This window comes from Nelumbo nucifera, chromosome 5 (assembly GCF_055504915.1).
Source record: "Nelumbo nucifera cultivar China Antique chromosome 5, China Antique-T2T, whole genome shotgun sequence".
Classification (NCBI taxonomy): Eukaryota; Viridiplantae; Streptophyta; class Magnoliopsida; order Proteales; family Nelumbonaceae; genus Nelumbo; species Nelumbo nucifera.
This window is the reverse complement of record NC_142653.1, coordinates 80,979,322-80,992,431: the sequence shown is the minus strand read 5'-3', so window position 1 is coordinate 80,992,431 and position 13,110 is coordinate 80,979,322. Positions and strand designations below refer to the sequence as shown.

Sequence of the window (13,110 nt, the reverse complement as noted above, 5' to 3'; positions counted from 1 at the left end):
AAGATGCATATTCACCAACTAAAGGGGGAGTGTTGGAAAGTAGAAGATTGATTCTCCATAATTTTAGGTGCATCAGTTTAGGAAACATACATAAGTTAGTTTCCTAGAATCATGGGATATCCTAGTGTTGTGAGGATTATTTAATTGTTATTTTATAGTTGTTGTTAGTGGGTTGTCCTCTTAAGATGCTGTCAGTTAGTTATTTTCTTTCTTTCTTATTAGTTTGTTTCTAGGGAGTGCCGCCATGGGCATACTTGTAATTCCCATTCTTTTTATATTAAGTTAATATAAATAATGAACTGGCGGCAACCAGGAGCAGTTTTTCTTTTTCTCTCAATCATATCTTCCTCTTCTTCTCTTTCTCTCTGTCGTCTCTCTCTCCATTAATGATTACATGGTATCAGAGCAAGGTTTTGGGCTATAAAAGAATTTCGGTCTCTCCTATTTGAACCTGCTTCGTCCTCTTTTCCTTCTTTGATTTCTTGGACGTGGAAGACAGAGAAACCCTAGTAGACTACTTGCGGCTCTTCCTTTGGTTTCTTCCTTGGTCTTAATATCAAGGAAACCCTAGTTGAAGAAGGGCGATGCAGAAAGAGACTCCCCTTCTTTTCTGTTCGATTGTGTGAAGTCAGTTTCTGGTTGGCACCTTCGTACAGGTGCTGGACAGGGTATGTATTCTTGTTTTTTTGTTTTTGGCCAATGGTGTGAAGGCCTTATTCCTTGGTTCTATACATTCGTTTGGATGCTGGATTGTTAGACTGTATGGGCTGTAGTCGAATTGATAATATACTATTCTAATGTCTGCCTTGGCTGGTGTTGGATTGATTATCGAGCTGGTTTAATGACTGAACCATCACAGAGTTGATTTCAGCAGTTTTTTTGTTGTCTTTTCCACATCCCAGAAGTAAATTTCTTGAGGGTTGGTATTCTGTTTGTGGCTATTGTGCAGTTGTGTGGAATTTGGACTGATTTCAGCAGTAATCTATGGCAAACTATGATTCAACCTCATCGGGGGTTACATCGACAAGCAGCACAGCTGGTATGGGAGGTGAAAACATGATGTTTCCCATGCCCATTACCCCTTTAAATGGTCTAAACTACCTGGAGTGGGGTAAAAGTGTAAAACTTTATGTAACAGCAAGGGGAAAAACTGGTTACATAAATGGAAGGGTGAAAGAACCCAAGAGTGAGACAGCTGAACATGATAGGTGGGACCAAGAAAACAGTATGGTGATGTCTTGGCTCCTTGCAGCCATGGAACCTGATGTGAAGAACTTTATGTGGGCAGACACCGCTAGTGAGATCTGGGAACAAGCCAAAACTACATATTCTGAGCAAAGGCATTATGCCAAGGTTTACCAGTTGCAAGCTGAATCCTCAACCTGTAAACAGGGAAATCGTAGTTTGTCTTGTTGGAAGATTTCAGTAATTATGTATTATATTATGTTCTATTTTAGGTAGTTGAGAGATTTGTGAGCTGTACAAAAATTTTTAGAAATCAATTTTATTTTTTCTTTTATTTAGGGAGATTTGTTACCTAGTTTGTATCCTAGAGAGAACTATAAATTTTGATGTACAGAAGCATAAAAAATCATCCCATTCTTATTATCTTTTTGTCTGTTCTTTATGGTATCAGAGCAGAAAAGACCTAGGGTTTGTTTCTGCGTTTTTTGTCCCTAAAAAATGTCTTAAGTCATGTCCAGTTCTTAGCCTCCTCAGCCTTGTCAGCCTGAGCCCCAGATTGTCCGGAATCTGCTTGAAAATCACCCTATTCAGATCACTACAATCCGACTAAATGGTGACAACTTTCTCTGGTGGTCACAATCTGTTTGCATGTATCTCAGAGGGAGAGGGAAAATTGGCTATATCATAGGAGACACGAAGAAGCCTGATGTGAAGGATCCAACCTATGCTGTTTGGGATGCTGAAAATTCCGTGGTGATGACGTGGTTGGTTAACTCCATGACTGAAGAGATAGGGGCAAATTATCTCTGCTATTCTACATCCAAGGAATTATGGGACAATGTCTCACAGATGTACTCTGATTTAGGGAATCAATCCTAAGTGTACGAGTTAACTCTACAACTCGGAGATATTCGCCAAGGTGAGAACTCAGTGACTAAGTATTTTAATTCTCTTAAGAGAATTTGGCAGGACCTGGACTTATTCAACGATTACGAGTGGAAGTCACCCGATGACTGCAATTATTACAAGATGGTGAATGTTGGCCGAGTCTTCAAGTTTCTTGCAGGTTTAAACGTTGAATTTGGTGAGGTTCGTGGCCGAATTATTTGAAGAAACCCTCTGCCCCCAATCGATGAGGTATTTGCAGAAGTACGCAGAGAAGAAAGCTGGAGACAAGTGATGCTTGGAAAGAAGGTTGCAAGTACAACCAGACCTGTGGAAGGGTCAGCCCTGATTATTTCCGAGGCCCAAGTCAGTCGAAGGTCATCCCAAAATCAGCGGGTTGGAGGCAAGAATAACCTGTGCTGTGATTACTGTGGGAAACCTCGCCATACCCGAGAGAATTGCTACAAACTGCACGGGAGACCATCCAATGGCAGGGCGAACAAACTTGGTGAACAGAATATACCTACAGCAAACGAGGCTGAATCATCTCCATTCAGTAAGGAGCAAATAGATCACCTTCTTAAACTACTAAAATCCTATTCGTCACCTAATACTCCTGTCGGGTCTATGGCACAAACAGGTAGCAATTCTTTGGCAATCTCAATTCTAGGAAAATCCGGTCCTTGGATCATAGATTCAGGGGCCTTCGATCATATGAGAAGCTGCTCTAATTTATTTAGTTCCTATTATCCTTGTTCTGGTATTGAAAAAGTGAGAATAGCTGATGGTAGTCTTTCATCTATTGCAGGCAAAGGAAACATTAAAATTTCAGAAAAAAATACTCTGAAATCTGTTTTACATGTTCCAAAACTTGCCTGCAATCTTCTTTCTGTCAGCAGATTGTCTAAAGATACTAACTGTTCCATTCTTTTTCTTCCTTCCACTTGTGTTTTTCAGGACCAGAACTCGGGGAAGACGATTGGAACTGCTAGAGAGATAAATGGACTCTACTACTTTGATGAAACCGCTATTGGTAATAAAAAAGTTCATGGTTTAAGTAGTACGAGTTCAATCTTTGTCTGTGATCAAGTTATATCATGGCATAGAAGATTAGGGCACATCCTAGTTTTCCATATCTCAAACATTTGTTTCCTAAATTATTTAAAGGAATTGATTGGTCAAAACTTCATTGTGAGGCTTGTCCTTTGGCTAAAGATCATCGTGTTTTATTTCCAATAAAACCTTATTTTGCTTCAAAACCATTTTATTTGTTACATAGTGATGTTTGGGGCCCATCCAAGGTTAACACACTTTCTGGAAAAAAAATGGTTTGTGACTTTTATTGATGACCATACAAGGGTATGTTGGGTTTATTTGTTGGAAAGGAAATCAGAGGTTGAACAAAGATTTAAAGAATTTTTCCTAATGATTGAAAATCAATTTCAAACCAAAATTGGTATTCTAAGATCAGATAATGGGACTGAATACTTTAACAAATACTTGGGAGCATTTCTGACAGAAAAAGGTATTATCCATCAATCAACTTGTCGTGACATACCACAACAGAATGGGATTGTTGAAAGAAAAAATAGGCACCTTCTTGAGGTAGTTAGAGCCATCATGTTTTCTATGAATGTACCTAAATATCTCTGGGGAAATGCCCTCCTAACTGCATGTTACCTGATAAATAGAATGCCATCTCGAGTTTTAAAATATGAAACTCCTTTACAGAATCTGAAAAATTGTTTTCCCACATCTCGAATAACCACAGATCTTCCTTTATAAGTGTTTGGTTGTGTCTGTTATGTGCATATATCAAATGTTTTTCGATCAAAACTGGATCCAAAAGCTGAAAAATGTGTATTTCTTGGTTATGCATCTAATAAAAAAGGGTACAAATGCTTTAATCTAGTTACAAAGAAATTTTTTGAGAGTATGGATGTACACTTTGTTGAGGACCAACCTTTCTTTCAAAAAAATTCTCTTTAGGGGGAGAACATAAGTAAGGAAGATAATTTTTGGGAAACTTTACCTATTCTAGAAGAATTTATACCTTTGATTAATTATGATAAGCAAGTTTCAGAAACAATTGTTGAAAGAATGGAACCTAGTGATAGTACTCTTAATCTAAATTTGCCAGATACTACGTTATCAGAGATAGGGGGAGAAGTACTTCAAACGGATCACAATCCTCATCCTAAGCTTCAGTTTTATACCAGGAAGAGGTTTTGCAAAAGTATTACTGTTCTAGTTGTTTCTACAGCAGAAGTTCAATCCAATTTATCGAGTGAAGGTCCTACAACTCAGAGTAATCCTTCTTCTACTCCTATTCCGTCTTTGCCTAATCTGTCATCTTCAGATCTTGGCATTCCAATTGCATTAAGAAAAGGTACCCGAGCTTGCACAAAACATCCTATTGCAAAATACTTGTCATATGAGAAATCATCACATACTCATAAAGCATTTGTGTCTAGGATTTCTAATCTGTATATGCCAAGAATTGTTAAGGAAGAATTAGATGATCCGAAGTGGAGGTTAGCTGTGATGGAAGAGATGAATGCTCTTAGGAAAAGTAATACGTGGAGTATTACTGATCTACCCCATGACAAGAAGACAGTCGGGTGCAAATGGGTGTTTACAGTGAAGTGCAAGGCTGACGGAAATGTGGATAGATACAAAGAAAGACTTGTAGCAAAAGGATTTACCCAAACTCATGGTATAGACTACCAAGAGACTTTTGCTCCCGTTGCTAAAATTAACTCTATTAGAATAATTCTTTCTCTTACAGTTAATTTTAACTGGCCACTTTGTCAATTCGATGTCAAGAATGCCTTCTTGAATGGAGACCTAAAAGAAGAAGTATATATGGACCTACCACCAGGATTTGAAGAAAGTCTTGGAAGAGGCAAAGTTTGCAGGTTAAAAAAATCCCTATATGGGCTAAAGCAATCACCAAGAGCTTGGTTTGAACGATTTGGGGATATAGTAAGGCGGCGCACGGCTTCTTACAAAGTCAAGTTGATCATACTTTATTTTTCAAGCACTCCACCGAAGGTAAAATAGCTATTTTGATAGTGTATGTAGACGATATTATCATGACTGGAGATGATTTATTTGAAATCAACAAGTTGAAGAATAAGCTTGAGGCTGAATTTGACATTAAAAACCTGGGAAAACTTAAATATTTTCTCGGAATGGAGTTTGCAAGGTCCAAGGAGGGAATCTTTATCAACCAACGCAAATACATTCTTGATTTGCTCAATGAGACAGGGATGATAGGTTGTAAAGCCGTAGAAACTCCAATTCACCCAAATATGAAGTTAAAAGCAACAACAACAAATGAGGTGGTTGATCGAGAACGTTATCAAAGATTAGTTGGAAGACTAATCTATTTGTCGCACACAAGACCTGACATAGCCTTTGCAGTAAGTGTAGTAAGTCAATTTATGCATTCACCTGGACCTACTCACTTTGAAGCTGTGTTTAGGATTTTGAGATACCTGAAAGGAACTCCGGGGAAAGGACTCTTGTTCAAAAATAGGGGTCATCTCCAAGTCGAAGCCTACACAGATGAAGATTGGGCAGGTAATATAAATGATAGAAGATCTACTTCAAGTTACTGCACTTTGGTAGGAGGGAATTTGGTCACCTGGAGGAGCAAAAAACAGTGTTGTAGCAAGAAGTAGTGCAGAGGCAGAATTCCGCTCTGTTGCACATGGCTTTTGTGAAGTGTTATGGATCAAAAGGCTCCTAGAAGAGTTGAAGGTTCCTACACCAACACCTATTAAAGTCTATTGTGATAACAAGGCAGCTATTTCCATAGCTCATAATCCAGTTCTACATGACAGAACAAAGCATGTAGAAGTGGATAAACATTTCATCAAGAAGACAGACAGTGGTGTGATATGCATGTCCTACATACCCACCACGAGCCAAGTAGCAGACATTCTCACCAAAGGGCTTCCTAGGATGCAGTATGAGAACTTAGTTAGCAAGCATGCCATGAGTGATATATTCATTCCAGCTTGAGGGGGAGTGTTGGAAGATTTCGGTAATTATGTATTATATTATGTGCTATTTTAGGTAGTTGAGAGATTTGTGAGCTGTACAAATATTTTTAGAAATCAGTTTTATTTTTTCCTTTATTTAGGGAGATTTGTTACCTAGTTTGTATCCTAGAGAGAGCTATAAATTTTGATGTACAGAAGCATAAAAAATCATCCCATTCTTATTATCTTTCTGTCTCTTCTTTAGGGTCTTTATTGGGGAAGGTCAAGACAACCAAGACGTGAATGGGATAATTATTTCTTCAACATTTCAAGATGAGGGAGAAGTTGAGAAAAATAGAACTACTAAGGAAAAGGAAGGGGTGGGGGGGGGGGGAGGTAGAGAGCTGTAAGGGGGAGAGGCAATGAATTTGCTTTAAAAGTGGTGGATGTAGAGCAAGGAAGTACAAATCCAAATAAAACTATGGAGGTTATCAAGATGTTGGTGTGATGGAGACAGAACAAGGGCATGAAGTGGTTTGTGATGGGGATGTTTAATTGGGGTGCTAAGGTGTAGGGTCGAGGGGGTCTGATGCTGGTGAGTTTCTTGCTCAAATTTGTTCATTATAAAGTTTTAAGGATAGTTATTTAGGAGGTGGCGTGAGTTTCATAGATGTATCTTTTGTTATTTTCTTTGTTTAGTTTTTGGGGAAGTTGGAGGTGCTACCTTATCACTTCTTGTGGTTGTTATTAGCTGCTTTTTTCTTTTAATAAAATTTTCTTTTACTATCAAAGAAATCGATGTGTCTTTTCTAAAGTCTCAGTCCTACTTCCTTGCCCCTCCTTGGGGGGAGAATAATAACCTTGAGGGGAAGTGTTGTTGGGTAAAGTGTTTTTTCTCTCTTTAGTATTCTGTTTGTAACTAAGGGCATTAATGTCATTTTACTTCATATTGATACCTTAATCTAATTTATGAAAGGAAAGCCCTCAGACTAGAGAGCTTCTCCCTTGGACAAGTGGCATCTAATTGTCTCAAGAAAAAACATCTCAAAAGTAGTTACTCCCACTTTTTTTTTTTGATAAATTACTCCCACTTTCAAACCAAAGCTTCCTTCTTTAGGTACCTCCACTCTCAAAAAGGTTAGCGGTAGTTACCTCCACTAAAAAGAAACGAAAAAAAAAAACAAAATCTCATCTCAGATAACGTAGTATCCATAAAGTGGGTTATTATTTAGAAATAAAACTTGATTTAATCTCTTAAATTAAATAACAAATTTATATATAACAAAAAAATATCAAATAAAATAATAATCTAAATTTACGACATAAAAAATGGGTGTCAAACAAAATTTATCAGAATAGATGAATAAAAAAAATATCAGAATACTAGCCCCATACTTAGTAGTACAGGTGGGCATTCTCTAGTATATAAATCAAAGCAGAGCATCTGCCACTTTGACTTTTGGATTCATTCTTCTTTTCTCTCTTTTGTTCTCCTTTCTTCTCTCTACTGAATCTTACTAGAGTTACTATATATACCTGTATGCAGAATAGAACAGAGAAGAAGAGAAAGAAGCACTGAAAGCAAGGAAAGAAGAAATCTCCTAGGCCCCCAGTTTGGTAGAGACAATTAGATTAATTAGTCTCTCCAGTCTGGCGAATGAGTATATATATATATATATATATATGAGGTTACAATAATCTGCAGAATGATATTCAGACTTGATGAATGGAGTGTTAACCTCGTTAATTTGCACCTTATCTCAGATAAAATGACACTCTACATTAATATGTTTCGTCCTTTCATGGAACACAAGGTTAGAAGCAGTATGTACAGCTGAAGATGTATGGACAAAGAGATAGGAAGAGGAAACTGTTGAAGAGGGCTCTTTAACCACATGAGTTCACCTTTAATATGACTCATAGCACAATACTCAGCCTCAGCACTAGATTTACCTACAACATTTTTCTTCTTACTTTTCCATGTAACCAGGTTCCCACCAAGGAAAGTACAATATCTCATAGTAGATTGTTAAATAAGTGAGGTTACAAGTATGTCCCCACTTAGGTATCAAAAAGAAAAAAAAATCATGTCCCTGCTTATGGTAAAATGAGGACAAGAGTTTCCTTAATAAACATAGTAAAAAGATAAAACTACCTTGCCTCCTAAAGAAATCTATAAATAAAATATAAACACTCCTTAGGGGTTGTTTACTCTTTCACTTGTGGTGATGTTCACCCTAATATAACAAGTAATAGAGCTGCTGCCCACTCAATTCTTTTGCCTCCAATATTCTGTTTTCTATCTTTCTTCCTCTTTCTCTTTTCCTCAGGATCTGCCTTAGAAAACATGGTACTGGAGCAGGTTCCTTGATTGGATCGAACCTTCTTGCAGCTTCTCTCTCTTTTTCTTCCTTGGATCGATAGGATACAGAAAAAAGGATTTTTTTTCTTGTGCTGATCAAAGGTAGGATTCTTCTCTTTTTCTTATTTTTCTCCTTGGGAATTGATACCAAGGGATTTCTGTTGATGTGGGCATAGTTGAGGGCTTGTGAGGTGGTTTTCTTTGTAGTGTTTCTAGGTATCCTCAATCGTGAGTGTGAACCTGCAGAATCCTTGTGATCCTCAAGTGTTTGAGGACTTGTGTGTCTTGGGCTTGATGTGTAGCAGGCTGGGAAAAGTCTGGGTGATCTTTGCTGAAGTTGTATGACTCAGTCATTTAAAAGGCAAGCCTCAGGCACGCGTAGGTGCACAGGTGAGGCGCATTTTAGGGTATGTGCCTCGCCTAGGTCCTAGGCACAGCCCTTTCAAAAGGCACACGCTTGGTGCGCCTAATGCACCTTGCGCCTCAGCCCAAGCATGCACCTTTTGAAAATTTCACACTTGTTTGCATTTTTTGAACCTAGCGGCTGGGCCAAGGGCTCCGAGAACCCCCTATTTGTTAATGTTGTTCATTCATTCATCCTAATAAAATATCTTCGTAAAAAACAATTAAAATTATAAAATCATTATTTTTGTGTGAGAACTAAGAATTTAAGACCCTAACATAAACTTGTTTGGGCTAGAATCAGGAATGTAATATGTTTTACATCACACTAGCTACTTGAAGTAATGCAATTGAGGAAAAAAAAAGAGATTGTGGGTTTTACATGCTTGAAAATATTTCATATGTTTGATTTTATTTTTTAAAATTTCCTTTGAATACGCTTTACATGTTATGTTTATGTATTTTAATTTTAGATAATAGGTTTTTTAAGACATTTATTTTAAAATTTAAGTTTATATTTTTATTAATATTATGTTTAATATTTTTTGATATTTTGCATTTTTTGAAAATTTTGGCTTTTTTTTTTGTTTTTTAAGCATTTTTTTTTGTATTTTTGCGCCTTGCTTAAAAAATGTGCACGCCTTGCACTTTTAAAACACTGTGACTTTTGTTGAAGTTACAGGAAGGCTTGGATATTGGAAAGACCTTTGTTGGTTCAGGTGTAAAAGTATTGCAAGTGAAGAGGAGGCGTCTCAGCCAATGCAACAGACCTATAACTTTTTGTGCCATAGTTGACCTATGTTTGGTGCGTGTTATTTTGGCCTTAGAAATTGCGACAACTGTTGGTATGACTGTTTAGACACTAGCTTTGATTGTTGGGAGTGTATTGGAACTGTTTGTTCTTGTGAAGGAGTTGGGTGGCTAGTGAAGATTCAGCCTCTTCATCTGTTACTAGGACTTAGTTGACAGGCAATACTGATATAGATAACCTGTTTTCTCCTATTCCTATTACATTGTTAGATAGCTTAAACTATCTTGAATGGGATAAGAGTGTAATGTTATTTATTGGTGAAAGGGGAAAAACAAGTTACCTAACTGGAAGTATATCAGAACCTAAGGTGGAGGGTTCTTCTTATGACAAGGGAAAGACAAATCAGTATATTTGAGTGGGTTTTACAAGGAAATATAATTAAAGTGGCTTTTTGAGAGGTGTCTTGCAGGTGTTTAGGGTTGCTTGGGAGAATGACCTAGCTGGGATATGTAATTGTCTAAAATCTCCCTTGTCTTTACTAATAATGTTTAAACTTATCAAAAAAATAGTTTAAAATTTTCTGACTTTTAGATACCTCCAGAGATCTTTCCCTGTCAGAGATATTCCATTTAATGGCAAATAAAAGAATGCAAAATTCCTGTTCTACTCAGTATATAGTGTATTCTTCAAACATGTATAATTTAATATACCTAAAGTGCCCCTAGAAATTGGACCTACATATGTGAGCATAAGGGCGAATCAACATGCAAGTGTTGGTGAATTAAATGAATGGTCATGATCAACTTTTAGATCTTTGCAACTATTAGGCAATCCATTTTAGTATTTGGATTTTAACATACCAATGTACAGCCAAATCAATAATGTGCTTGATTTCTCGGTATTCTTGTGAGTGTGGCTTTGAATAAACTGATCAACAAAGTAAACTAGTATTTATTAATGACCAATACAGATAGAAGGCCTATGATATTAGTTCTAGAACTCTTATTTTTTGGAGGGGGTGAGAGAGATGTCTACATGTGCTAAGGGTATTTATGTGACATTAAAAATAGATGAAATGACATCAAGTGGGTTAGGGTCATTTCTGTCATTTAAGAGTTACTTTGTATTGGAACCTGAAGGAAATGTGACTTAATGGAATTATATGATATTACCTATAAAAAATATATGATATTACTTATAAAAAACAATGGAATTATATGATATTGTCACATTAAAGATAGATGTGATGACATCAAGTGGGTAAAGGGTCATTTTTGTCATTTAAAAATTACATATTATGAAACTGGAAGATAACTTAGGCTCAGTCTGGAAAGAGTACAAATACAAATATGTACAGTACAAATACATACAAAATACAAGGTTTTGCACACTACATATTTGTATTTGTACTCCTTCCAAATTGAGCCTCAAGGGAAGTATATTATTTGTTACCTGATGACAAGGAGTTTCTTGGAGGTTTCTAAAAGTTGGGGGAAGTTTTAGACATTGTTAATAAATTCAGGAGGTTTTAGATGATTTCCTTTTCTAGAATGATGTTAGACTGCTTCATAGTTATTCTATGCTTGATGAGTGTTCTGAACAACTGCATCTCGAGTTCTTATAATCTTGTTAAAAACTTTGTCATCCTGGTGGTTTTACCAATCCCACTTTCAGCATACAATCAGTCAGGGCCAGATCAAGCATGAAATAAATGGTCTTTATTAGATCTTGGTTGCCCGTTCAATGATTGTTATTTCTAGTTTTAACTCAAATATATGCAATAAAGATGGATTTTTGATGGAAAAGTAGCATTCCCCTTTTACATATAATCCTCATTCTGATGATTTAGTACCATATTCTTGTTCTTGTTAATATGGTATCTTCTATATTGCTTTTGTCCATTTCTTACCTCATCTTTCTGCTCCCTTTCAAAGGTATGTTGCAGTTGGGAATGAACCATTTTTAGAAACATACAATGGCAGTTTCCTGACGACCACCTTTCCTGCACTTCAAAACATTCAATCAGCCCTCATAAAATCTGGTCTGAGCAGTCAGGTGAAGGTTACCATCCCTCTCAATGCTGATGTATATCAGAGCACAACAGATGCCCCCTCAGGTGGGGACTTTCGGAGTGATATCCACGACCTGATGATCACCATTGTCAAGTTCTTGAGCGATAATGGAGGGTCTTTCACGGTCAACATCTACCCCTTCTTGGGCCTCTATACAGACCCCAACTTCCCTGTTGACTATGCCTTCTTTGACAGTACAACAGCCCGTGTCACTGACAACGGTAATGCCTACTATAACATGTTTGATGCAAACCTTGACACCCTTGTGTGGGCCCTTCAGAAGAATGGATATGGTAACTTACCCATCATTGTTGGGGAAATAGGCTGGCCTACTGATGGAGATAAGAATGCAAATATGGACTATGCCCAGAGGTTCAACCAGGGGTTCATGAACCACATTTCTACTGGGAAAGGGACTCCAATGAGGCCAGGGCTTATTGACGCCTATCTGTTCAGCTTGATTGATGAGGATGCCAAGAGCATAGCCCCTGGTTATTTTGAACGACACTGGGGAATATTTTACTATGATGGGGTGCCCAAGTACATGCTTAATCTTGGGACAACGAATTCAGGAACTTTGGTCCCTGCTAGGAATGTCCACTATCTGGAAAAGAAGTGGTGTGTTATGTCGCCAAAGGCAAACCTTGATGACTCACAAGTGGCGCCGAGTGTGAGTTATGCATGCTCACTAGCTGACTGCACAAGCCTTGGTTATGGTACTTCATGTGGAAATCTGGATGCACGTGGGAATATTTCGTATGCATTTAACAATTATTACCAGATAAATAATCAGCTTGATAGTGCCTGTCAGTTCCCTGATCATCTTTCAATAATAACAAAGACGGACCCATCAATTGGAAGTTGCAGGTTTGGGATCATGATCCAACCTTATATTGGAGGTAGCGAGCAGAGAACTGGATGTCTCAGAAAGAAGGTTCATTTGGTTTTATTCATGTTTCTCATTTTGTTGACAATACTGTGAAAAGTTTGAGCTTCTGTTTTATGAGATATCTTCTTTAAGTCTTCTTGTCATTGAGATTGGGAATGGATGGATGGGACCTCGGGGTAGGAAATATAAATACAAGGTTGTTTAATGAGAGATATTTCCTTTTTCAGCTTCTGATTTATGGAGATTGGGAATCAATTTGTTTTTTGGCTTGGTAACTATTGTGTCTCTTTTATTAAACCATTGCAAGAAATGCTATAATAGTGTCATATAAGCGCCATAGCTCACCTGTCCTGAAAGGGGCATCAAAATGAACTAGGTTATGTTTGGTTTGAAGGAAAAAGTAGGGAAAGGTAGGGAAACCTTTACAAATCTTGTGTCTGTTTTGCTACCTTTCCTTTTTGCTGTGTTTGGTTTGAAGGAAAAAGTAGGTTTCCTTACCTTTCCCTTCCTTTCCCTACTTTTTCCTTCAAACCAAACATAGCCTTAAATCAAACATAACCTACTTTAAACCAAAC

The 13,110-nt window shown here is 37.4% G+C and overlaps 1 protein-coding gene across 4 annotated transcripts in view; it reads left to right on the top strand.

The window, feature by feature from the left end:
- LOC104593833 (glucan endo-1,3-beta-glucosidase 6-like) overlaps positions 1 to 12,810 on the top strand; it is a 37,980-nt gene extending 25,170 nt beyond the window's left edge. For all 4 annotated transcript variants that reach the window (XM_010253855.3, XM_088888850.1, XM_088888851.1 and 1 more), the window contains one exon: positions 11,509 to 12,810. In XM_010253855.3, coding sequence (XP_010252157.1) covers positions 11,509 to 12,628 — 1,120 coding nt within the window. In that variant the 3' untranslated portion in view covers positions 12,629 to 12,810. The remainder of the gene's footprint in view (positions 1 to 11,508) is intronic.
- The last annotated feature ends 300 nt before the right edge of the window (positions 12,811 to 13,110 follow it).